The following is a 25596-nucleotide window of genomic DNA, read 5'->3' as shown; positions in this document are numbered from 1 at the left end:
TCCCGAGTAGCTGGGACTACAGGCGCCCGCCACCTCGCCCGGCTAGTGTTTTGTACTTTTTAGTAGAGATGGGGTTTCACCATGTTAGCCAGGATGGTCTCGATCTCCTGACCTCGTGATCCGCCCGTCTCGGCCTTCCAAAGTGCTGGGATTACAGGCTTGAGCCACTGCGCCTGGCCTCGCCCCGTTAATTTTTGTATTTTAGCAGAGATGGGAGTGTTTCACCATGTTGGCCAGGCTGGTCTCGAACTCCTGACCTCATGATCCGCCCACCTCGGCCTTCCAAAGGGCTGGGATTACAGGTGTGAGCCACTGCACCTGGCCTTTTCTTTTCTTTTTTTTTTTTTGACAGAGTCTCTCTCTGTCACCCAGGCTGGAGTGCAGTGGCACAATTTCAGCTCCTGGGTTCAAGCGACTACAGGCACAAGCTACTGGGACTACAGGCACAAGCTATCACACCTGCGTACTTTTCTACATTTTTAGTAGAGATGGGGTTTCGTCATGCTGGCCAGGCTGGTCTCCAACTCCTGACGTCAGGTGATCTGCCTGTCTCAGCCCCCCAGAGTGCTGGGATTATGGGTGGTAGCCACCGAGCCCAGCATTTTTTTTTTTTTTTTTTTTTTTAAAGACAGAGTATCACTGTTCCCCAGGCTGGAGCACAGTGGCACATCTCAGTTCAAGCGATTCTCGTGCCTCAGCCTCCTGAGTAGCTAGAATTACACATGTGCCACCACACCTGGCTATTTATAATTTTTTGGTTTTTTTGAGATGGAGTTTCACTCCTGTTGCCCAGGCTGGAGTGCAATGGCGTGATCTCGGCTCACTGCAACCTCTGCCTCTCGGGTTCAAGCGATTTTCCTGCCTCAGCCTCCCAAGTAGCTGGGATTACAGGCATGAACCACCATGCCCAGCTAATTTTGTATTTTTAGTAGAGACGGGGTTTCTCCATGTTGGTCAGGCTGGTCTCAAACGCCCAACCTCAGGTGATCCACCTGCCTTGGCCTGCCCAAAGTGCTGGGATTACAGGCGTGAGCCACCATGCCTGGTCTATTCTTTGTTTTGTTTTTTGCTTGTTTTGTTTTGTTTTTGAGATGGAGTTTCACTCTGTCACCTAAGCTGGAGTGCAGTGGTTCAATCTCACTGCAACCTCCGCCTCCCAGGCTCAAGTGATCTTCCCACATCAGCCTTCCAAGTAGATGGCACCACAGACATGCAAACCACACCTGGCTAATTTTTTGTATTTTTGATATAGGCAGGATTTCATCATGTTGCCTAGGCTCATCTGGAACTCTGAGCTCAAGTGATCCGCCTGCCAAGGCCTCCCAAAGTGCTGGGATTACAGGCGCGTGTCACCACGCCCAGCCTCTTTCTCTTCTTACAAAGCCACCAGTCCCCACTCCCAGTTTAACCCATTAATCCAGGAACGAATTAATCCATTCTATTCTCATGACCCAAATACCTCTTAAAGACCCCACGTCTCAATACTGCTACACTGGGGATGAACTTTCAACACGTTTCAGAGGAAACAAACATTCAAACCGTGGCAAGCCCCATCACTTCCAATGTCTCTGCTGGATGGAGTCAGGCAGCATTAAAAGGAGAAAACAATTTAATTAGGCCTAACAGCTGGACGCTGAAGTGCTTAGGATTTGTCCAGAAAATAATTCCCAAGGGAAGATTGGGGATGAATTCATAAATATAATCATGTTCCCTTCTTTTCATCATCCTTCACTTATTCACCATAGCCTTCAAGATAAAAGCCAGGCCAGGTGCAGCGGCTCACGCCTGTAATCCCAGTACTTTGTGAGGTTGAGGTGGGAAGATTACTTGAGGCCAGGAATTCAAGACCAGCCTGAGCAATACAGCAAGACTCTGACTCTCTCTTAAAAAAAAAAAAGATAAATTCCAAATCCCTTACTTAACATGAGATACATACATATATACACACACACACACACACATAAAATTCCATTCTTTAAGCAAGTACTATATGCCAGGTACTAGAGTCAGCAGTAAATAAAACAGACAAAAAGCCCTCGGCCCCAGGAAGCGTATAGCTTGCTGAGGGAAGAAAGTGTGTTATATGGTGGTAAGTGCCGAGGGGAAAACAAAAAAAAAAAAACAGAAAAAACAGGAGGAAAAGGAGTCAGGAGTCAGGGAAGTTGTCCTTTCAAACTGTAGTTAGGGAATGCCTCATAGAGGGAGACATATGAATAAAGACCTGTGAAGCAGGTAAAGGAGAGAGTCACAAGGACATGCAGGAAAACTGTTCCAGGCAGAAAAAGCAAGAGCAAAGGCCCAGTTGTGAGGTTAAAATACAGTGAGGGGCAGGAATGCAGCAGGCAGAGGTCAGAGAGATGAGGGGACAAGATGATTATGCAGGACCCTGTTTGGCCATACTTTGATCCCTAACTACTGTGTGTGTGTGTGTGTGTGTGTGTGTGTGTGTGTGTGTGTGTGTGTGTGTGTGTTGGCATCTAGCACTGTTGCCCAGGCTGGAGTGCAGTGGCATGATCTCAGCTCACTGTAACCTTCACCTCCCAGGTTCAAGTGATTCTCCTGCCTCAGCCTCCCAAGTAGCTGGGATTACAGGTGCACGCCACCACACCTGGCTAATTTTTGTATTTTAAGTACAGACAGGGTTTCACCATGTTGGCCAGGCTGGTCTTGAACTCCTGAGCTCAGATGATCTGCCCACTTCAGCTTCCCAAAGTGCTGGGATTACATGCGTGAGACACTGTGCCTGGCCCCTACCTACCTTTCTAATACCCACTTGTACCACTCTCCCCTCATATATCCTGGTTCAGGAAAACCCAACCTATTTGTAAGTCCATGGACATACCAAACTCTCTTACCTTCATCCATAGCCCTATTCCTTTACCACATAAGTGTTCGGTTTTCTTCTGTTAGATGGAGAACCGCTTAGGATTAGGAACTCCTGTTATTTAGTACTATACCTGCATACCTAGCATAGTCATTGGATGCTCAATGGTCCTCTGTAGGCTGGGCGCAATGGCTCATGCTTGTAATCTCAGCACTCCGGGAGGCTGAGGCGGGTGGATCACCTGAGGTCAGGAGTTCAAGACCAGCCTAGCCAACATGGTGAAACTCCGTTTCTACTTAAAAAAAAAAAAAAAAAAAGTAGCTGGGTGTGGTGGTGCGCGTCCGTAGTCCGAGCTAGCGGAGAGGCTAAGGCAGGAGAATCATGTGAATCTGGGAGGTGGAGGTTGCAGTGAGCCAAGATTGTGCCACTGCACTTCAGCCTGGGGGACAGAGCAAGACTCCGTCTCAAAAAGAAAAAAAAAATAGTACTCTATAGACCGAAATGATTAATGTCTAACATGTAAAGCATGAAGTCTGGCCAGATGTCCACAGAGACGCAAGCTGTAAGGGTCACTGCAACTCTCTTTTCTAAGAGACAGAGATTCGCTCTTGTTACCCAGGCTGGAGTGCAATGGCACGATCTTGGCTCACTGCAACCCCTGCCTCCCAGGTTCAAGCGATTCTCCTGCCTCAGCCTCCCCAGTAGCTGGGATTACGGGCATGCACCACCACGCCCGGCTAATTTCGTATTTTAAGTACAGACCGGGTTTCACCATGTCAATCAGGTTGGTTTCGAACTCCTTACTCAAGTGATCCACCCACCTGGGCCTCCCAAAGTGCTGGGTAGCGTAAGCCACCATGCCCGGTGGATCACTGCAACTCTCTAGTAGTTAAAGGCTTGGCTGAAGGAGCAAGAGTATGAACAGAGGTAGAGGTGGGGAGAGAGGAAGATTATGTAGGATCCTGTCAGCCACACTTTGATCCCTAACTACCTTTCCTATCCCTGAGACCCAAGGTGGCAGCAAGTAGGATTCTGGGTAAAAGGACATGTTAGTCATCAAAATTTGTGTACATAAAAATCCATAGCTTTTCCTGATGTTATAACTTCTAGCCTTTGTATGAACAATGGCTAGCATTTGATGAATTCTTATGAATATTTCATTTTCATGAAAATATCAACCAGGGTCCCCAGAACATGCAACTGCAAAAATAATCCTGTTGAATGGATGTAAAGTTCTTGTCTTGATTCTTTTTGTTTCTTTCAGATTCCCTAGAGACAAAGCCAGTTTGCCAGATGTCTCATCCAAAGAACCTGATTACTCCTTAGCTAGTATCTGTGTATATAAAGATGTCAACTTCATCATTTCCCAGAAATGCTCTCCAACTGAGTACTGTATTGTATGTAATACGAACAAAAACTATGAAAGGTAGGTATTACCATCTCTACCCTAAAGGTAAGGCAACTGGGGTTAAACAACCGGTAACCAGGAAGTGACAGGGCTCAAATGAAAAAGTATGCTTGCCTGGCACAAAACCCATCATTTTTATGGTATTACTAACGAGCCTCCCTCCCTCCTACAATATCTTCCTCACATTACTTTAGGTCACTAGCCCTTAATAATTAGTATCTTTTATTATTAGCCAAGTGGTCTTTCTTCCCCAAACCTCTGTAACACTTAGTTATACCATCAGATCTTTCTAGATGGAGTAGGACTAAGGAAATGGAGAGCTCTGTCGGATGCTTGCCATGTCTAGAATATCTCTTAAAGTTGACAAGTAGGAAATGAGTGCACATATCCACTGAAACATACAAACATTGTTGATGGCAGCTATACTCAAAGTAGAAATAGCCCAAGTATCCATCAACAGGAGAACAAGTTTTAAAAAAAGACTGGGCGCGGTGGCTCACGCCTGTAATCCCAGCACTTTGGGAGGCCGAAGCGGGTGGATCACCTGAGGTCAGGTGTTCGCGATCAGCTTGGTCAACATGGTGAAACCCCATCTCTACTAAAAATGCAAAAATTAGCCGGGTGTAGTGGTAGGCACCTGTAATCCCAGCTACTTGGGAGGTTGAGGCAGGAGAATTGCTTGAACCTGGGAGGTGTAGGTTGCAGTGAGCCGAGATAGCGCCACTGCATTCCAGCTGGGGCGACAGAGCAAGACTCCGTCTCAAAAAATAATAAAATAAAATAAAAAATAATAAAAAAAAATGGGAGCCGGGCATGGTGGCTCATGCCTGTAATCCTAGCACTTTGGAGGCTGAGGTGGGCAGATCTCTTGAGCCCAGGAGTTCAAGACCAGCCTGGACAATGTGGTGAAGCCCTGTCTCAACACAAATACAAAAATCAACCAGGTGTGGTGGTGCACACCTGTAGTCCCAGCTACTTGGGAGGCTGAGGTGGGAGGATCACTTGAGCCCAAGAGGTAGAGGCTGCAGTGAGCCAAGACTGTGCCACTGCACTCTCCAGCCAAGGCAACAGAGCGAGACTCTGTCTCAAAAAAGAAAAAAAGTGATATATTCATATTAAGAAACACGGTAATGGAAGGGAATAAACTACTGATAGATACAACCACAAAGATGAATCTCAAAAACATGTTCAAAGAAAGAAGCTGGACACAAAATACTACCTACTGTAGACTTCCATTTACACGAAGTTCAAGAACACAGAACTATGCTTTGGGAATCTGAGGCAGGAGGACTGCTTGAGACCAGGCATTCAAGACAAGGCTGGGAGACATACCAATACCCTATCTCTACAAAAACTAAATTAGTCAGGCATGGTGGTATGCATCTGTAGTCCCAGCTACTTGGGAGGCTGAGGCAGGAGGACTGCTTGAGCCCAAGAGTTGGAGTTGCAGTGAGCTATGATAACCATGCCATTGCACTGCTGCCCGGGTGATAGAATGAGACTTTGTCTCAAAAAAAAAAAAAAAAAGAACAGAACAATGCCACAGTGTTAGAAGTCAGAATAGGAACTGACCTCTATGGGGGTGGTAAAGACAGGAAATGGGCATGAGGCAGCTTTTCTGAGGTGAAGAAAGTTTTCGTATCTTGACCTAGGTAATGACGACATGATTGTATACATATGTAAAAAACAAAATTTCTGAGTTATGCACTTAGATTTGCTCATTTTACTATAAGTAATGTATGTTCCCCCCATATAAATTATGCCCCCCCCCCTTTTTTTTGGAGATGGAATCTTGCTCTGTCTCCAGGCTAGAGTGCAGTGGCGCAATCTTGGCTCACTGCAACCTCTGCCTCCTGGGTTCAAACGATTCTCCTGCCTCAGCCTCCCAAGTAGCTGGGACTATAGGCGCCCACCACCACGCCCACCTAATTTTTTGTATTTCAGTGTAGACGGGGCTTCACCATGTTGGCCAGGATTGTCTCCATCTCCCCATCTCATGATCTGCCCGCCTCAGCCTCCCAAAGTGCTGGGATTACAGGCATGAGCCACTGCGCCCAGCTATCAAATTATGTCTTAATAGAATAATATTGTTTTTAAAAAAAGAATCGCTAATGTAAAAGCTGGTGATAAACTGTAAACCATGTTCTTACTGGTGTCACATGGACTACCAACTACTTTAGCCAGTAAGCAGAAATATCAGCAATCCATTATTAGAATTAAAATTCATTATATGAGGTTTTTAAGAACCCATTCATCACATAAAATGCATCTACCCTGTAACTCACATACGTAAATCAAACAGTAAGAAACATTTTGAGATTCAGCAGTGGGATTTCAGAAAGCTTACTAAAGTAGGAGAGAAGACAAAAAGGGGACACAACATATAAGCCAACAAATCAAATATAAAACCCACAACTCATCATCTCTTCTAGAGAGAACTACAGAAAAGAGGAAATTATCAGGGGCACAATTTATTTGAAAAGCAGAATCAATTAAAGCATGGTACACCAGGTGCGATGGCTCATGTCTGCAATCCCAGCACTTCAAGAGGCCAAGGCAGGGGGATCACTTGAGGCTAGGAGTGTAAGACCAGTCTGGGCATTATAGTGAGACCCTGTCTCTACAAATAATAAAATAAAATAGTCGCGCATGGTAGTACATGCCTGTAGTCCTTGCTACTTGAGAGGCTGAAGCAGGAGGATCGCTTGAGCCCAGGAATTTGAGGCTGCAGTGAGCTATGATCATGCCACTGTACTCCACCCAGCGACAAAAAGCTAGACCCCGTCTCTTACCCAAAAACAGAAAAGGAAAAACAAAAACTAAAAAGCCATAATTCAAGAGTTCATTTCCTTAAGGAGGAATGAGAAATAGCTTCTGCATTTTAAAAGGACAAAGGAGGCCAGGAGTGGTTGCTCATGCCTGTAATCCCGGCACTTTGGGACGCTGAGGCAGGTGGATCACCTGAGGTCAGGAGTTGGAGACTAGCCTGGCCAACATGGCAAAACCCCGTCTCTACTAAAAATACAAAAAATCAGCCGGGTGTGGTGGTGGTATATGCTTGTAATCCCAGCTACTTGGGAGGCTGAGGGAGGAGAACTGCTTGAACCCAGGAGGCAGAGATCGCAGTGAGCCAAGATTGCACCACTGCACAGCCTTGGCAACAGAGCAAGACTCCGTCTCAAAATAAATAAATAAATAAGAGCAAAGGAGCCTCCTAGAATTCAAGGTGATATTTATAAGTCAATAAATGACTCATGACAGCTCTTACCTACCTAGGAGCAGCACATCTCCTCACAGTTATGATGGGAAAACTTGGCTAGGTGAGGTGGCTCATGCCTGTAATACCAGTACTTTGGGAGGCCAAGGTGGGCAGATCACGAGGTCAGGAGATTTCATGTTCTAGCCATCCTGATTAACACAGTGAAACCTCGTCTCTACTAAAAATACAAAAAATTAGCAGGGCGTGGTGGCGTGAGCCTGTAGTCCCAGCTACTCGGGAGGCCAAGGCAGGAGAATGGTGTGAACCCGGGAGGCGGAGCTTGCAGTGAGCCGAGATCGCACCACTGCATGCCAGCCTGGGCGACAGAGCGAGACTCCATCTCAAAAAAAACAAAAAACAAAAAACAGAAAACTGGAAAACTTGAGAAAATGGCCTGATCCAAATTACACAGAAACTAAACAGCCAAACATTGAGTACGAGCCATGAATTGGTCCATGACACTACTGAGTGTCCTTGAAACCAAGAGGGTCATTCCTGGGAGGCAGAAGTTAGAAATGACTCTTATGTTCCTCTCCAACTTAGGCTTAGCCTTTTATAACTACATTTAGGACATAAAAAGTTAATCTATATAGCATTGGAGATATACCAGGATAAGGCATCATATGAAATGAAATTTGTTGTGGTAATAAAACATGAAGTATTGTTAGAAGGAGATTACATGAATACCTGAGAATAAAGAGAAACAATGCAGGCCGGGCGCGGTGGCTCAAGCCTGTAATCCCAGCACTTTGGGAGGCCGAGACGGGCGGATCACGAGGTCAGGAGATCGAGACCATCCTGGCTAACATGGTGAAACCCCGTCTCTACTAAAAAAAATACAAAAAACTAGCCGGGCGAGGTGGCGGGCGCCTGTAGTCCCAGCTACTCGGGAGGCTGAGGCAGGAGAATGGCGTGAATCTGGGAGGTGGAGTTTGCAGTGAGCTGAGATCCGGCCACTGCACTCCAGCCTGGGCGACAGAGCCAAACTCCGTCTCAAAAAAAAAAAAAAAAAGAGAAACAATGCTAGAAGGTTTGAGAGTTTTACTCCATGGGTGAACCCAAGAGTAAACAAAAACTGTTTGTCCAGATGGTAGGCAGACAGGATCATAACATGTAGATTTGAAGGCTGAGAATTCCAAGAAAAGTCGCTGCTTATTTTCACTGACACTACCGACTTCTCTATAAAATACGAGGATTTTATTTTAGATGGTTTTAAGAAAGAATAGAAAAGGCTCATGAGTTTGACCCAATGACAAGTTAAAGGAGACAGGATTTTCAACATGGAGGAGAAAGAGCTAAGGACAGATATTAATACATTTTGGTAATAAATACAAATGAGTAGAACTGGATTGTCTCATTCACAAAGAAAATATTAAAACAATGAGATCACTTGTTTTTAAGACAGAATAGAAGCTAGGAGTATATTTGAAAGGCACGTGTGTCCTCTTGTTATACTGTCTGATATTCAGCAGTTAATCATCATCCACTTTTTCCCCAGGGCCACAGATTTGGCATTCTCCTAACACATATGCATATTATAATTTTAAAAATATATAAAGTGTTTAGGTGCAAAACAATGTTAAAAAGCAGAGTCGAATAGCAACAAGTACATTAATACATTATTCTATTTTTTTTCTTTTTTCCTCCTCCCTGCCCCCGCTACTAATACATTATTTTTTAAAATTCCATATCCAGGCTGGGCATGGTGGCTAATGCCTGTAATCCCAGCATTTTGGGAGGCTGAGGCGAGCGGATCACTTGAGCTCAGAAGTTTGAGACCAGCCTGGCGAACGCGGTGAAACACTGTCTCTACTAAAAATACAAAAATTAGCCGGGCATGATGGTATACACCTGAAATTCCAGCTACTCAGGAGGCTGAGGCAGGAGAATTGCTTGAATTCAGGAGGCAGAGGTTGCAATGAGCCAAAATTTGCCACTGCACTCCAGGCCGGGTGACAGAGTGAGACTCTGCCTCAAAAAAATAAAAAATAAAAAAATTCCACATCCAGGCTGGGCATAGTGGCTCAGGCCTGTAATCCCAGCACTTTGGGAGGATGAGGCAGGAGGATCACTTAAGCCCAGAAGTTCGAGACTGGCCTGGGCAACAGGGCAAGACCCTGTCTCAACAAAAAATTTAAAAAATTAGCTGGGCTTGGTGGCATATGTCTATAGTCCCAGCTACTCGGGGGGCTGAGGCAGGAGGATCACTTGAGCCCAAGAGGTCGAGGCTGCAGTGAGCCATGTTCGTGCCACTGTACTCCAACCTGGGTGATGGAGTGACACCCTGTCTCAAAAATAAATAATTTTTAAAAATCCACATCCAGGCTGGGTGTGGTGGCTCACGCCTGTAATCCCAGCATTTTGGGAGGCCGAGGTGGGAGGATCACCTGAGGTTGGGAGTTTAAGACCACCCTGACCAACATGGAGAAACCCTGTCTCTACTAAAAATACAAAATTAGCCGGGCGTGGTGGCACATGCCTGTAATCCCAGCTACTTGGGAGGCTGAGGCAGGAGAATCACTTGAACCTGGGAGGCGGAGTTTGCGGTGAGCTGGAGATCTCGCCACTGCACTCCAGCCTGGGCAACAGGAGCGAAATTCCATTTCAAAAAAAAAAAAATCCACATCCAGCTATTTCAATGTTAGCATCGACATTTGAGACCTAAGCCAAAAGATGGACTGGGAAATCTTTTCCCATAATAGACTCTACTGTCTTTATTTTGTTTTTGTTTTGTTTTTTGTTAGAATAGACTCTACTGTCAGCTGCTCTAGTTATACCTGATACCAGGTATCAGTCCCAGACTCCCTTGTTTAGATACTTCCTGGTGATATTACCACAGGCTCAGGGAAGAGAACCTAGGACTAAGCTTTTCCACTAGACACATGACAGTAAGCTTCATTAATGAGACTGAGAGCCCCATATGTAATACCTTTTTAAGATATCATTTACACTATAAGGGAAACAATAATACTCTGGACAGTTATTGCTAGACAGTTATTTCTCTTTTTTTTCTTTTTTTTTTGAGATGGAGTTACGCTCTTGTTGCCCAGGCTGGAGGCTGGAGTGCAATGGCGCAATCTCTGCTCACCACAACCTCTGCCTCCCAGGTTCAAGTGATTCTCCTGCCTCAGCCTCCTGAGCAGCTGGGTCTTGAACTTTGAACGCCTGACCTCGTGATCCACCCACCTCGGTCTCCCAAAGTGCTGGGATTACAGGCATGAGCTACTGCGCCTGGCCTGTGGCAAGTTTTAAAACTGAAATGTGTTCCCTTTTTGTAAATGGGTTTGGGTTAATCTCTAAGTAGTTTTGAAAATCAGAATACACCAGTTTTAATTTAAATGTAAAATTTCTACTTGAAAACTTCTATCTTGATTTAAAGTAACTGAAAAAGGCAGTATGACTTAACGGTGACTCTACATTAAACAGATGCTAAAATCAGCCTGAGTTTGAATAAAGGGTAATTTATTTCAGAAACAGTGGTTTAAACATTAGTCTTTTAAAGTACCTGTCTCAAGAACTGCTCATTTGTTTTGGGAATTGAACAAAGGCTGAGTCATACAAATCTGATTAAGAATTAAGGTGTTACCTTCAGACAATACTGAAAGGTGAAACATTCAACTTTCTAGAATCACTTGGCAAAGACTACAATGTACATAATTATACATTCATAATTACTGGCCAGGATTTCCAATGGTTTCTGTTCTACCCTCATTTATTTTACCTGAGAGATAAAGCGATCAATAGTGAACTTCCACCAGGATCCACCACAACTACCCACTCACCAGCACCTGCAATCACATACTCCCTCTTGTTCATACAGATACTCAGTCAGTGTTCTTATCTCAGGCCAACCTCTCCATTTGACTCAGTGTTTCTCACGACTTGAAGATACTGCTCCAACCATTCTCGCCCTCTATCCACATCAACTTCTCTCCCAGGAAGATCATTTCCATCAGCATACATATATGCTATAAAATCTGTCATCTTAAAAACACCAGCTGGGTGCGGCGGTTCATGCCCATAATCCTAGCACTTTGGGAGGCCAAGGTGGGCGGATCACAAGGTCAGAAGTTCAAGACCAGCCTGGCCAAGATTGTGAAACCCCGTCTCTACTAAAAATACAAAAAATTGGGCAAGGCGCAGTGACTCATGCCTGTAATTCCAGCACTTTGGGAGGCTCAGGCGGGAGGATCGCCTGAGGTCGGGAGTTCGAGACCAGCCTGACCAAAATGGAGAAACCCTGTCTCTACTAAAAATACAAATGAGCCAGGCGTGGTGGCACGTGCCTGTAATCCCAGCTACTTGGGAGGCTGAGGCAGGAGAATCACTTGAACCTGGGAGGTGGAGGTTGTGATGAGCCGGAGAGATCGCGCCATTGCACTCCAGCCTGGGCTACAAGAGCGAAACTCTGTCTCAAAATAACAAAACAAAACAAAACAAAAATAAAATTAGCCGGGCATGGTGGCACATGCCTGTAATCCCAGCTATTCAGGAGACTGAGGCAAGAGAATTGCTTGAACCCGGGTGGCGGAGGCTGCAGTGAGCCGGAATCACGCCACTGCACTCCAGCCCCATGACACTGCGGAACCCATCTCAAAAACAAACAAAAAAACACAACGAACCTCTCAATTCTACATCTACCTCCACTTAGCACTTCAGCTCCTTGCTCTCCTTTAGCAAAATTCTTCAAAAGAAAAAAAAAATCAATGTATTGTTTATACTCAATGTCTTTAACTTCTGTCTTCCCATGCTCTGTCGCCTGTGCTGGAGTGCAATGGCGCATCTTGGCTCACTGCAACCTCTGCCTCCTGGGTTCAAGCGATTCTCTTGCCTCAGCCTCCTGAGTAGCTGGGATTATATAGGCAGGTGCCACCATGCCCAGCTAATTTTTGTATTTTTAGTAGAGATGGGGTTTCACCATGTTGGTCAGGCTGGTCTTGAACTTCTGACCTCCTGATCTGCCCGCCTCGGCCTCCCAAAGTGCTGGGATCACAGGCATGAGACACCGTGCCCGGACTGTCTTCCCATTTTCTAAAATGTATTACAAACAGGTTTCCATCCTTATCACTCACCCCCATAAGCTCTCTGTACTAAATTTAAGGGTAATTCTCAGTCTTTACATGACTGGACCTCTTGACGCAGTTCATTATTTCCTCCTTTCCTGGAAATGCTTTCCTCATATGCTGGCTTCCCAGATGCCACATTCTCTGATGTTCTCCTTCCTTACTGGGTGCTCCTTTTCGAGTCCCCTGATTTCCAAATGCTGGAGTCTCCCAAACTCAATTCTTACACCATTCTCTTTTTTGTTTTTGTTGTTATTCTTTTTGAGATAGGACTTGCTCTGTCGCCCAGACTGCAGTGCAGTAGCACAAACATGGGTCACTGTAGCCTCAACCTTCTGGACTCAGGTGATCCCCTCCCCTCATCCCTGCCCGCCCGCATCAGCCTCCCAAGCAGCTAGGACTATAGGTTCACACCACGCCCAGCTAATTTTTAAAAATTTTTTGAGGAGATGGCCAGGCTGGTCTCAAACTCCTAGGCTCAAGCAATGCTCCTGCCTCAGCCTCCCAAAGTGCTGATTTTACAGGCGTGAGCCACCACGCCTGGCCTTTATACCATTCTCTGTCTTCACTCAGTCCTTTGGTAATCTCATGTAGTCTCTCATAGCTTTAAATCCATCTGGATTAGTCCATTCTCACAGTGCTATGAAGAAATACCCAAGACTGAGTAATTTATACAGGAAAGAGGTTTAATTGGCTCACAGTTTGGCATTGCTGGGGAGGCCTCAGGAAACTTACAATCATGGCAGAAGGCAAAGGAGAAACAGGCACCTTCTTCACAGGGCAGCAGGACGGAGTGAGTGCAAGCAGGGGAAATGCCAGATGATTATATAACCATCAATAACTCACTCACTATCATGAGAACAGCATGGGCAAACCACTCCCATGATCCAACGTCCTCCACCAGGTCCTGCCCTTGACACACGGCGATTATGAGGATTACAATTTGAGGTGAGATTTGGGTGGGGACACAGGGCCAAACTATATTACTATCTAACATGCTAATGAGCCCTACACGGCTAGCTCTAGCCTGTGTGTTTCCCTTGAACTCCATACACATATATCTCCACCTGGATGTCCTAATAAGCGTCTCAAACTCAATACGTTTCAAGTGGAATTTCTCATCTCTCCTGCCCCTTACCAACCTTGACCACTCAGTCTTCCCCATCTCAGTTAATGATAATTCTACCCTTTCAAATGCCCAGGCTAAAAACCTGAAGAGTTATCTTGATTGCTCTCTTTCTCATTCCTACTCTACATCCAAACTATCAGCAAATCCCTTTGGCTCTATCAAATCCACCCAGTTCTCACCTTTTGTGAATACTTTACTCCAAGTGCCTATCATTTTCGGCCTAGATTATTGCTACCACCTTTTAACTGGTCTCCTTGCTTCCATATTTGTCCTCTTCTCAGAAACCTAAAAAACTAGCCATTCAATTCAGTGACTATGACAATATCCTTACAACAGCCAGAAAGCCTCACATATGTGATGCATCCCTGTCATTATCTGTCCAACCTCCTCTCCTTGTGCACTCTCCTTTGTTTTTTTTTTTTTGAGATGGAGTCTCGCGCTGTTGCCCAGGCTGGAGTGCAGTGGCCGGATCTCAGCTCACTGCAAGCTCCGCCTCCCGGGTTCACGCCATTCTCCTGCCTCAGCCTCTCAAGTAGCTGGGACTACAGGCGCCTGCCACCTCGCCCAGCTAGTTTTTTGTATTTTTTAGTAGAGACGGGGTTTCACCGTTTTAGCCAGGATGGTCTCGATCTCCTCTCCTTGTGATCCACCTGTCTCAGCCTCCCAAAGTGCTGGGATTACAGGCTTGAGCTACCGCGCCCAGCCGTGCACTCTCCTTTGTTCACTCTGCTCCAGTCACAGTGGATTCCTAAATATCCCTTGACTATATCAAGCACACTCCCAACTCTAGGTCTTTGCACTGATTATTCTGTTTGGAACGTTTGTTTCTCAGATACCCACAAGGCTCACTTCTTGTACCCATCAAGTCCTTATTCTAATGTTGCCTTCTCTCTGATCCCCCTAGTTATAATCCTCCCAGCCATACTGTAGTTTCTCGATAGCACTTTCCATCCTCTAACATACTGTTATATATTTGTCATTTTTAGAATCTGTCTTCCTTCATTTGAATGTAGTCTCATTAGGGCAGAGATGTTTGTCAGTTATTGACTCATGTGTCCCTGGCATATAGAATAATATCAGGCACATAGTAGGCAATCCATGAATATTTGTTACATGAACAAGTGAAGGATGAGAGAAGAATTTAACTGAACAGAAGGACTGTAGAGTCATTTATTTTTTATTATTTTTGTAGAGATGGGCTCTTGCTGTGTTGCTCAGGCTGGCCTTGAACTCAAGCCATCCTGGCCTCAGGCTGGCCTGGCCTCAAGCCATCCTCCCACTCAGCCTCCTGAGGTGCTAGGATTACAGGTGTGAGCCACTGTGCCTGGCCTGTGCTGTCATTTAAGGGAAGTCAGGCCCTTTGTTTTAAGTGTCAAACTCTCAGCCGGGCACAGTGGTTCATGCCTGTAATCCCAGCACTTTGGGAAGCCGAGGCGGGTGGATCACCTGAGGTCAGGAGTTCGAGATCAGCCTGGCCAACGTGATGAAACCCTGTCTCTATTAAAAATACAAAAACTTAGCTGGGTGTGGTGGTGGGCATCTGTACTCTCAGCTATTTGGGAGGCTAAAGCAGGAGAATTACTTGAACCCAGGAGATGGAGGTTTCAGTGAGCCAAGATCACGCCATTGCACTCCAGCCTAGGAAACAAGAGTGAAACTCTGTCTCAAACAAATAATAATAGGACAGATGCAGTGGCTCATGCCTATAATCCCAGGAGGCTGAGGCAGGCGGATCACGAGGTCAAGAGATCGAGACCATCCTGGCCAACATGGTGAAACCCCATCTCTACCAAAAACATAAAAATTAGCTGGGCATGGTGGCACATGCCTATAATCCCAGCTACTTGGGAGGCTGAGGCAGGAGAATCGCTTGAACCCGGGAGGTGGAGCTTGCAGTGAGCCCAGATCACACCGCTGCACTTCAGCCTGGTGACAGAGCGAGACTCTGTCTCAAAATAATAATAATAATAATAATAATAATAATAAAATGTCAAACTCTCATAACAATGAATTACTAGATAACACTACTTAAATGTTTAATAGGAATCAAAAACTAAACCTCTCCCAAATATTTATTTTCCACTTCAGTAAATGGCCCCACCATCTACGTAGCTGTGTAAACCTGAAACATAAGTCACCCCTGATTGGCCTTCTCACGCTCCTGAATCTAATTCATTAAGAAGTCTTGGCCGGGCGCCGTGGCTCACGTCTATAATCCCAGCACTGTGGGAGGCCAAGGCGGGCGGATCACTTGAAGTCAAGGGTTCCAGACCAGACTGGACAATATGGTGAAACCCCATCTCTACTAAATATACAAAAATTAGCCGGGTGTGGTGGCACACCACTGTAACCCCAGCTACTTGGGAGGCTGAAACACAAGAATTGCTTGAACCCGGGAGGCAGAGGCTACAGTGAGCTGAGATTGCACCACTGTACCCTGGGTGACAGACTCTGTCTCAAAAAAAAAAAAAAAAAAAAAGTCTTGTCAGTTTTTTACTGATATATGCTCATCTGAGTCTTGTTGGCCTTCTACCTAGTCTGGTTTACTTTCTTCCCTTCCTTCATTTCCTAAATAGAAGCAAAATGTGCTTTAAAATGTAAATTGAGGCAGGGAAGGGCAGTGGCTCATGCCTGTAATCCAGCACTTTGGGAGGCCAAGGCAGGAGGGATCATTTGAGGCTAGGAGTTGAAGATCAGCCCAGGCAACATAGTGATATCCTAGTTCTACAAAAAAAAAAAAAGAAAAGAAAGAAAAGAAAATTTCCCGACATGGTGGTGCAAACCTGTGGCTCCAGCTAAGCCGAGGTGGGAAGATCACTTGAACCCAGGAGTTTGAGGCTACAGTCAATGAATTATGATTGTGCCATTGCACTCTAGCTTTGGCAACGGAGCAAGATTGTTTCTTTAAAAAAAAAAAAAAGTAATCCAGAGATGACATTCCTCCTGTTAAAATCTCAAAGGTTGCTGAGTCCCCACCTTAGTCTGTGAATAAGCTTGCTCCTGTCTTTATCTCAACTCCGCCTGTGCCACTCTCTCCCTTGCTCCTTACGCTACATCCACAAAGGTCTGCTTTAAGCTCTTCTAACATGTCTTTTTCTTTGCTGCACCAGGCACATGCCATTCTCACTTCCCTCCACTCTTCATTCTTTAGGTCTCAGCTAAAAAACAAACAAACAACAACAAAAACAAAGTCTCCTGTTTAAAGTAGGGCTCCCCTAACAGCATGGGTAACATAGTGAGACCCTATTTCTACAAAACAGTACAAAAATTAGCCAGGCATTGTGGTGCACGCTTGTATTCCCAGCTACTCAGGAGGTCGAGGCTACAGTGAGCCGTGCTGGTGCCACTGCACTCCAGCCTGGATGACAGAGCGAGACCTTGTCTCAAAAAAAAAAAAAAGAGCTCTCCCCTTATTCTATACTTCATTCCATGTTTCCTTCACAATTTACAACAATTTGCTTACTTGCTTTTTGTTTCTTTCCTATTACAATATAAGCTCCATGAGAGCAGGGGCCACAAAAGCAAGTGTAAATGGGAGGAAGTGTTACCTCATTGGAAATGTCTGAGAAGTACTAGCTGTGGGTCTCTTTTAGTGTAAGATCTGTCATCCCAACATTTATCAACAACTCTACCTCCGATACCACTCTTCCTCCAGATAGAGCATTTCTATCATTTTAAAAGGAACTAAAGACAAGATTTCACTGGGAGATCACATTAATTCCAACTGGTATAGACAAAGTTGTGTCCTCCAGCAAATCTGTATGTTGAAGCCCTAACGCCAAGGTCATGCTATGGTGGAGATGAAGCCTTTGGAAGACAATTAGGTTTAGATGAGGTCATGAGGGTAGGCCCTCATAAGATGAATCCCCTTAAGAAGCACAAGAGGCCAGGCGCAGTGGTTCATGCCTATAATCCCAGTACTCTGGGAGGCTGAGGTGGGTTGATCACCTGAGGTCAGGAGTTCAAGATCAGCCTGGTCAACATGATGAAAGCCCGTCTCTACTAAAAATACAAAAATTAGCCTGGCAAGGTGGCACACACCTATAATTCCAGCTACTTGGGAGGCTGAGGCAGGAGAATTGCTCCAACCCAGGAGGCAGAGGTTGCAGTGAGCCAAGATCGCACCATTACACTCCAGCCTGGGCGACAGAGTGACCAAAAAAACAAGAAGCACAAGAGACCCCAGAGCTCACTCTCTGCTACATGAGAACACACTGAGAAGGTGGCAGTCTGCAAACTAGGAGCTGGGAAGAAGAGTCCTCACTAGAAGCCAACCATGCCAGACTCTCATCTTGAATTTCCAGCTTCCAGAACCGTGAGAAATACATTTCTGTTGTTTTAGCTACCCAGTCTATGGTATTTTGTATGGCACCCTGAGCTGACTAAGACACCAACCAACAGGAGAATGCTCTAGTCTCATAACCACATGACCAAAATATACATGTAAAAAGACATCTGATGCAGCAGTATTCTCTATCAAGACTCTCCACTCCCAACTAAAAGTGTTCCACTCCTTGCTTGATGCTCTTACTTCTCCAACAGCTACACTTTTGAAGTCTGAACACTGTTAAAGCAACTATTACCTTCCTGTACACACTCTGTTAGAAGACAACCTCACAACTGACAGTGCTCTACCCTCAGTCACCTTGATGCACTAAAATGAGTGAGTCAGGTACACTACGACTTATAAATAACTATGTTTTTTTCAGAAGGACTCACTGACGTTTCAGTTAGGAAGTGATTTTGATTAGGACTCATGATAGCATACAGAAACGTGTCTCAGGGCATCTTACGTGGGGTTTCTGCCTAAATGAGAATCTCATACGACTGTTTTTTATTTTGAGACAGAGTCGCACTCTGCCACCCAGGCTCGGGTGCAGTGGTGTGATCTTGGCTCACTGCAACCTCCGCCTCCCGGGCTTGAGTGATTCTCATGCTTCAGCCTCCTGACTAGCTGAGGTTACAGGTGCATGCCACCATGCCCAGCTAATTTTTTGTCTTTTTAGTAGAGATGGGGTTTCGCTATGTTGGCCAGGCTGCTCTGGAACTCCTGGCCTCAAGTGATCCTCTCACCTCAGCCTCTCAAAGTGCTAAGATTATAAGCGAGAGCCACCAAGCCCAGCTTATTTTTTCGAGAAAGGGTCTTCCTCTTTCACTCAGGCTAGAGTGCAGTGGAGCAATCATCACTCACTGTAGCCTTGAACTCCTGGGCTCAAGCAATCCTCCCACCTCAGTCTCTCAAGTAGCTAGGACTACAGGCACATGCCATCATGCTCGGCTGATTTTTAATTGTTTTGTAGAGACAGGTTCTCACTATGTTACCCAGGCTGGTCTCAAATTCCTGGCCTCAAGAGATCCTCCTGTCCCAGCCTCCTAAAGTGTTGGGATTACAGGAGTGAACCACCGTGCCCAGCCAGGACTCTATTAAACGATTGTTTTTTATAAGTAGACATTTCAAAAAGCTCAGGTTTTCCTCCTTCTAAAACTAGGCTCTAACTGCAGATTAGGGTGAGGGAGTAACTAGATTCTTTAAGACATTTTTGTCAGAAAATTACTTTAAACATTCAGGAGTTTGTGCGTTTTATCAAAGGGAATATTCCAAAAGCTCTATTTTTAAAAATTCATATTCCATAGAGAATGTAAATAATTGAAGCCGCTATTTCTCCAACATTTCTACTTTGGGAATTTCAAAGCATAATCTCTTCTTTTCCCTCCCTCCCTCCCTGCCTGCCTCCTTCCCTTCCTTCCTCCCTTCCTCTCTTCTTCCCTTCATATCTCTCTCTCTCTCTCTCTTTCTTTCTTTTTTGAGACATGGTCTCACACTCTCTCACCTAGGTGCCTAGGCTTGTACCTGTGGGCTCACGTAATCCTCCCACCACCTCACCTTCCCAAGTATCTGGGACTATGGACGCATGCCACCATGCCTGGCTAATTTTTTATTTTTATTTTTTGTAAAGATGGGGAGTCTCACCATGTTGCCCAGGCGAGTCTTGAACTCCTGGCCTCAAGACATCCTCCTGCCTTGGCCTCCCAAAGTGCTGGGGTTATAGGCGTGATCCACTTCACCTGGCCACAAAGCAGTCTTTAAACTTGATGGTTTAAAAAAAAAAAAAGTCTTACTCCATATTACAGGGAGAAATAAGCACAGTAGTTGGCAGAGGCTATGAAGGTCCCCAAACCAGAGCTCCATTCTCACAAGAAAGAGCACCATCCATACTAAATTATCAAAGGCATAAAGCTTCGTTACAAAATAAAGACAATAATAGTATTTTGTGACTGAAACTATCAAAGCTCCTCTGAAATAAGACCTGTACAAAATCCCAAGCACGGTGGCAATAGGATGCTTAGGCTGAGAAGATCTTCTACATTTTAGAATCCATAACTCAGCTGAGACTGCAGTAAGCTGTGATGGTGCCACTGCACTCTAGCCTGGGTGACAAAGCAAGATCCTGTCTCAAAAAACAACACAAAACAAAACAGAAGCTGTAACTCCAAATATTAATCAATGTGCACTAAGTGCCGTATAGTACAAAGGGCTAGAAAAGGTTATTCTCCAAAGTACAAAATTCTCAGGGCCCTGAAATAGTTCTAGCTGTCAAACTTTTTATACGATTACCATTTATTATTCCAATAGTTTTTGTGGTTTTGTTTTGTTTTGTTTTTTTTAAGATGGAGACTTGCCCTATTGCCCAGGGTAGAGTGCAAACTCCACCTCCTGGGTTCATGAGATTCTCCTGCCTCAGCCTCTCAAGTAGGTGGGACTACAGGGACCCATTACCAGGCCCAGCTAATTTCTGTATTTTTAGGAGACAGGTTTCATCATGTTGGCCAGGCTGGTCTCAAACTCCTGGCCTCAGGTGATCCGCCCCCCACTTGGCCTCCTAAAGCGCTGGAATTACAGGCGTGAGCCACTGGGCCTGGCCTGTAGGTTTTTTTCTGTTTTTGTTTTTTTATGAATGGCATAAACAGCCTTTATTGGTTGTGACAGGAAGTGGAAGAGAAGGGGATATAAGAGCTCCTGCTCCTGGAGTGGTCATCTGCAGATTGAACCACCACCCTTCTACCCTTCAAATGCCAATAATTTTGATAAAGAGGCCGGGCGTGGTGGTTCACGCCTGTAATCCCAGAACTTTGGAAGGCTGAGGCAGGCGGATCACGAGGTCGGCGATCGAGACCATCCTGGCTAACAAGGTGAAACCCCTTCTCTACTAAAAATACAAAAAAATTAGCCAGGCCTGGTGGCGGCAGCCTGTAGTCCCAGCTACTCGGGAGGCTGAGGCAGGAGAATGGCCTGAACCCAGGAGGCAGAGCTTGCAGTGAGCCAAGATTGCACCACTGCACTCCAGCCTGGGGGAAAGAGCCAGACTCTGTCTCGAAAAAAATAAAATTTTTTTTTGATAAAGAACTTCATCTACACAAAGCCCAGCTCCACCCCCCAGCTCCACCCATGGTATCCACTCAGTAGGCTCCTCCTATATTTGCCTAATGCAGGGGGAAGGAATAGGAACTTAAGTTTTAGGGAAGCAAAATACAGCTTCTTCTCATAAACAGGTTTAAGCCCCTGGCCTAGACATTCACAGTAGCGGTTATAGAAAGGGAAACATAAACTAGCCTTCTTAGCCCATTTAATGTAATCCTACTCCACATTTCTCCCAGAGAGGTGCAGTAACTTATTCATACTTAACATGGAGAATTGGTGACTAAGCCAGGAAATGAAACTCATGTACCCTCACTCTTAGTCCAGTGCCCTTTCTAATATACCACGATGCCTCCTATCCTATCTAATATACCACGATGCCTCCAAAGTACTAAGGCAAGGCCTAAATAAATAAGGAACTTGCCCACTGGAAACCCAAATGTCCTTAGTACTAAGACTGAGTCCTAATACTAAAAAGCCAAATGAATGTTTTGAGAAAAGCTTGCCAACAAACCTAGCAGAATACTTTATACTCAGTGGACTCTATTTCTCCATCACACCAACCCCTCCAATCTGTGCCTCCTCAAATTGCCCTGCCTCATGAGTGCAAAAACCATTGTTTTTATTTTTCCCCCCAGGAGAGATTAGGTCAAAAATAAGAAAACAATCTAGTTTCTTTCTGCCAGATTTCTGGCATAGTGGGACTGGGCAGGAATGTACCTACTGTGGAATTTTCCCACACCCCTGGGTTGTTAAGAGTAACTAGCAGAGGCATGTCCCATACACTCCCCAAATATCTGAGCTGGCAACAACAAAAGATATTCAGAGACCTTAGCCCTGGGACAATAGCTTCTGTCAGTCAACTACAGTTCTCACGACTCTGTGTTTCTGTTCTCACTTCAACCTCATACCAAATGATGTATCACACCTGTATGAGTATACCTGAGAAAACCATGCAAATGAATTCACACAGCAGTACAGCAATTATGGCAGGGCACCATTACTAATGATAAAGTGTAATTTAACAAAAACCAAAGACTTACACAAGCATATTACTATTATCATTTACACGGCACATTAAACGTAAGGACCTGAGTCCCAGTAACCTATCCTTGAGACCAGCACCAAAAAGGATCAGGTAGAGTTTCCAAGCCAAGGGAGTCACCTGGTAAGGAGGCAAAGATCAGCATTTCATCTCTTACCTGAAGCCAAAGGTCGGATCCACTCTTTGCTGTTTAGGTCAAGTCTCCAGAGGTCATTGAAAGCAGCATTGCAGCTGCTCTGGGTACAGCCTCCAAACACATACATAGACTGATTAGCATCATAATAGCATGCACCTAGAAAGAAAATACACAAATAACTGCTGTGAAAATTCTGAGGCCCTTCCAACATGTTAACCATAACATATACTTTTCAAAACTCATTTATTTCACACATTCAGCAATTTTGTTGCCAAGTACCAAATTTCTAATACCAGACTCTTGGCTTCAGGTGGATCAATATACTACCCTTTAAAACAAGGTCCAGAGGAAAGCTATGAAAATTTTATTTCTGAGCATACTAAGCAAGTTGATAATGATGTAACAGTGTAAGTCCAGCAAGAACACATAATAATTCAGATTAAAGGTGCTCAAATGAGGGAGATTTCAGCACAGCTACATAATCTAAATCTGCATCATTATCCTCTAGAGCTAAGCAAAGATAGTGCCAACACATGTACTCTGTCCTCCCATTCCTTTCCTACAGTCCTCCTATTGTTTTTGTTTTCAAATAAAACCTGAAGCACAAATCAATAAATGAATCTTTTTTTTTTGAGACGGAGTCTGCCTATGTCAGCCAGGCTGGAGTGCAGTGGCACAATCTTGGCCCACTGCAACGTCTGCCTCCCAGGTGCAAGCCACCACACCCAGCTAAGTTTTTGGATTTTTAGTAGAGATGGGGTTTCACCATGTTGGCCAGGCTAATCTCGAACTCTTGACCTCAGGTGATCCACCCGCCTCGGCCTCCCAAAGTGCTGGGATTACAGGCATGAGCTACCATGCCCGGCCAATAAATGAATCTTTTTACGACACAAAATGAAACTATTTTAATCAATACTATGAAGTAACCACACAGAAAGTCCAATGTGATTGAAGAAATACGGTTTTTATTAATTTCGAAGGCCAGTGGGGGAAACTCAGTGGTAGCATGGCCTTGGACTAGTCCCAAAGCAACAGACTGAAAAAGCATGGAAATCATTAGGTCCCAATACGTATCCAAGAGCTACCAAGGCATGCTGGTCGGTGCTGACTAGAAAACCAGTACAGTAACATTTAAAAAGCACCAAGATCTCTAAGAAAAGCCTTTTTTGATTAGATGATTGTATACACATCACCAGGCATTCCTAAGAAAAAGAGGCAATGACTATGAGAAGCGCTGTTACCCTAAAACTACAAAGACCAAAGCCAGAGTCTAGACAAGATGCACGAGTGCTAGGTTCTGCCACCTTGAAGTCTCTATCCTTTGGAAATGACGATCACATTCCTTACAGTCTTGCATTTGCCGTCTTGGACTTCAGGAAGAGGCCCAAGCAAAGCTTTCCTTGCCATCCATTTCATGCATGCAGGAGGTAAAAATAAAATAAAATAAAATTTTTAAAAAAAAAGACCTCTCAATGTTCATGTGAAACTAATGGTTCAGTGTCATATAAAAGGAAGGGGAAAGGAAAAAGAAGTTCACAGGTTTAGGCCAGGCACAGTGGCTCACGCCTGTAATCCCAGCACTTTGGGAGGCTGAGGCAGGCGGGTCACAAGGTCAGGAGCTCGAGACCAGCCTGGCCAACATGGCGAAACCCCGACTCTACTAAAAATACAAAAATTAGCCAAGCATGGTGGCGTATGCCTGTAATCCCAGCTACTCAGGAGGCTGAGGCCAGAGAATTGCTTGAACCCAGGAGGCGGAGTTTGCAGTGAGCCGAGATCACGCCACTGCACTCTAGCCTGGGTGACAGAGCAAGACTCCATCTCAAAAAAAAAAAAAAAAACAAGAAATTCACAAATTCATTACACTGTGCATAGCTTTAATGATCATCTAGCCTATCTATAGGTCAAATTCAGTTTAGTACACCAATATTTTTAAGGTCTCTTCTGAACTCTGGCACTAGTTACCCAAGTTCAGAAAAAGGGAAATGCTACTACTGCTGACTCATCCAATGCCACTGCTATAGTCACCTCTGTGATATACACTAGCCCTGGGAATAACCTTCCCCCCTGTCCTTTTTTTTTTTTTTTCCAGACAGAGTCTTGCTATGTGACCCAGGCTGGAATACAGTGCCACAATTTTGGCTCACTGCAACCTCCACCTGCCAGCTTCAAGCGATTCTCCTGCCTCAGTCTCCTGAGTAGAAGTAACTGGGATTACAAGCACACGTCACCACACCCAGTTAATTTCTGTATTTTTAGTAGAGACAGGGTTTTGCTATGTTGGCCAAGCTGGTCTCGAACTCCTGACCTCAGGTGATCCACCCGCCTCAGTCTCCCAAAATGCTGGGATTACAGGTGAGAACCAATGTGCCTGGCTCTTCACCATTTTTTTTTCCTTAATTCAGTCCTCCTGTTAGACCTCTGGGACTCTCTACAGTAAGAAGGCCAAGTCAGAAAACTGAGCAAGTTAAGAGGTAATGAAAGCAGTATGTTTAGTGCCTTAAACCCCATAATCTCAGTCAGTGGAAGGGTTAAATCCAAATTATCTGACCTCTGACACTGTGGAATAATGGAGCTGCAGGCTTTTAAAATTATCAAATAAATTAGAGAAAACAGATGTGATGAAATAAAATACCATCTAGCCATCAATAGGCTCATACCCGCAAAATATTTACTATATCCCCAGAACTCTATTAAGAAGTCAAGTGCAATGAATCCATGGCTTACATGTCAGATCTGTTAAGAACTACAAATAACAGGCTGGGCATAGTGGCTCATGCCTGTAATCCCAGCACTTTGGGAGGCTGAGGCGGGTGGATCACCTGAGGTCAGGACTCTGAGTCCAGTCTGGCCAACATGGTGAAACCCCTCTCCACTAAAAATACAAAAATTGGTCTGGCATGGTGGCATGCGCCTGTAATTCCCAGCTACTCAGGAGGCTGAGGCAGGAGAATCACTTGAACCTGGGAGGTGGAGGTCGCAGTGAGCCGAGATGGCGCCACTGCACTCCAGCCTGGGCAATAGAGCAAGACTCTGTCTCAAAAAACAAAAACAAAAAACAATATAACTACAAATAACAAAGGATCAAGTTAGAAGACATTAGACAAACAAGAGGACAATTACTGGAGCCACATTTTAATCTCCACTAAAGGAGCTCAAATCCAGACATCGTGGTCCTCTTAGACCTATCTTGACCTAGTAATCCTAAAAAATTGGGCAATTCTGAAATCAGCCAACTGGTGCCAGGCTGGGTCAGTAAAAGAACATTCTGCTCCTCTTGATATTCCAGACCTCCAGAAAAAGAAATTAGCAATG

General features: G+C 44.9%; 1 protein-coding gene across 2 annotated transcripts in view; it reads right to left on the bottom strand.

The window, feature by feature from the left end:
* The window catches only part of FBXO42 (F-box protein 42), a 98415-nt gene that overhangs the window by 25401 nt on the left and 47418 nt on the right, over positions 1-25596 (bottom strand). For both annotated transcript variants that reach the window (XM_023193498.1, XM_023193497.1), the window contains one exon: positions 22303-22437. In XM_023193498.1, the coding sequence (XP_023049266.1) occupies positions 22303-22437 (135 nt within the window). The remainder of the gene's footprint in view (positions 1-22302; positions 22438-25596) is intronic.

This window comes from Piliocolobus tephrosceles, chromosome 1, assembly GCF_002776525.5.
Source record: "Piliocolobus tephrosceles isolate RC106 chromosome 1, ASM277652v3, whole genome shotgun sequence".
Lineage (NCBI taxonomy): Eukaryota > Metazoa > Chordata > Mammalia > Primates > Cercopithecidae > Piliocolobus > Piliocolobus tephrosceles.
The sequence above is the reverse complement of the archived record's forward strand: the minus strand, read 5'-3'. Positions and strand labels throughout refer to the sequence as shown.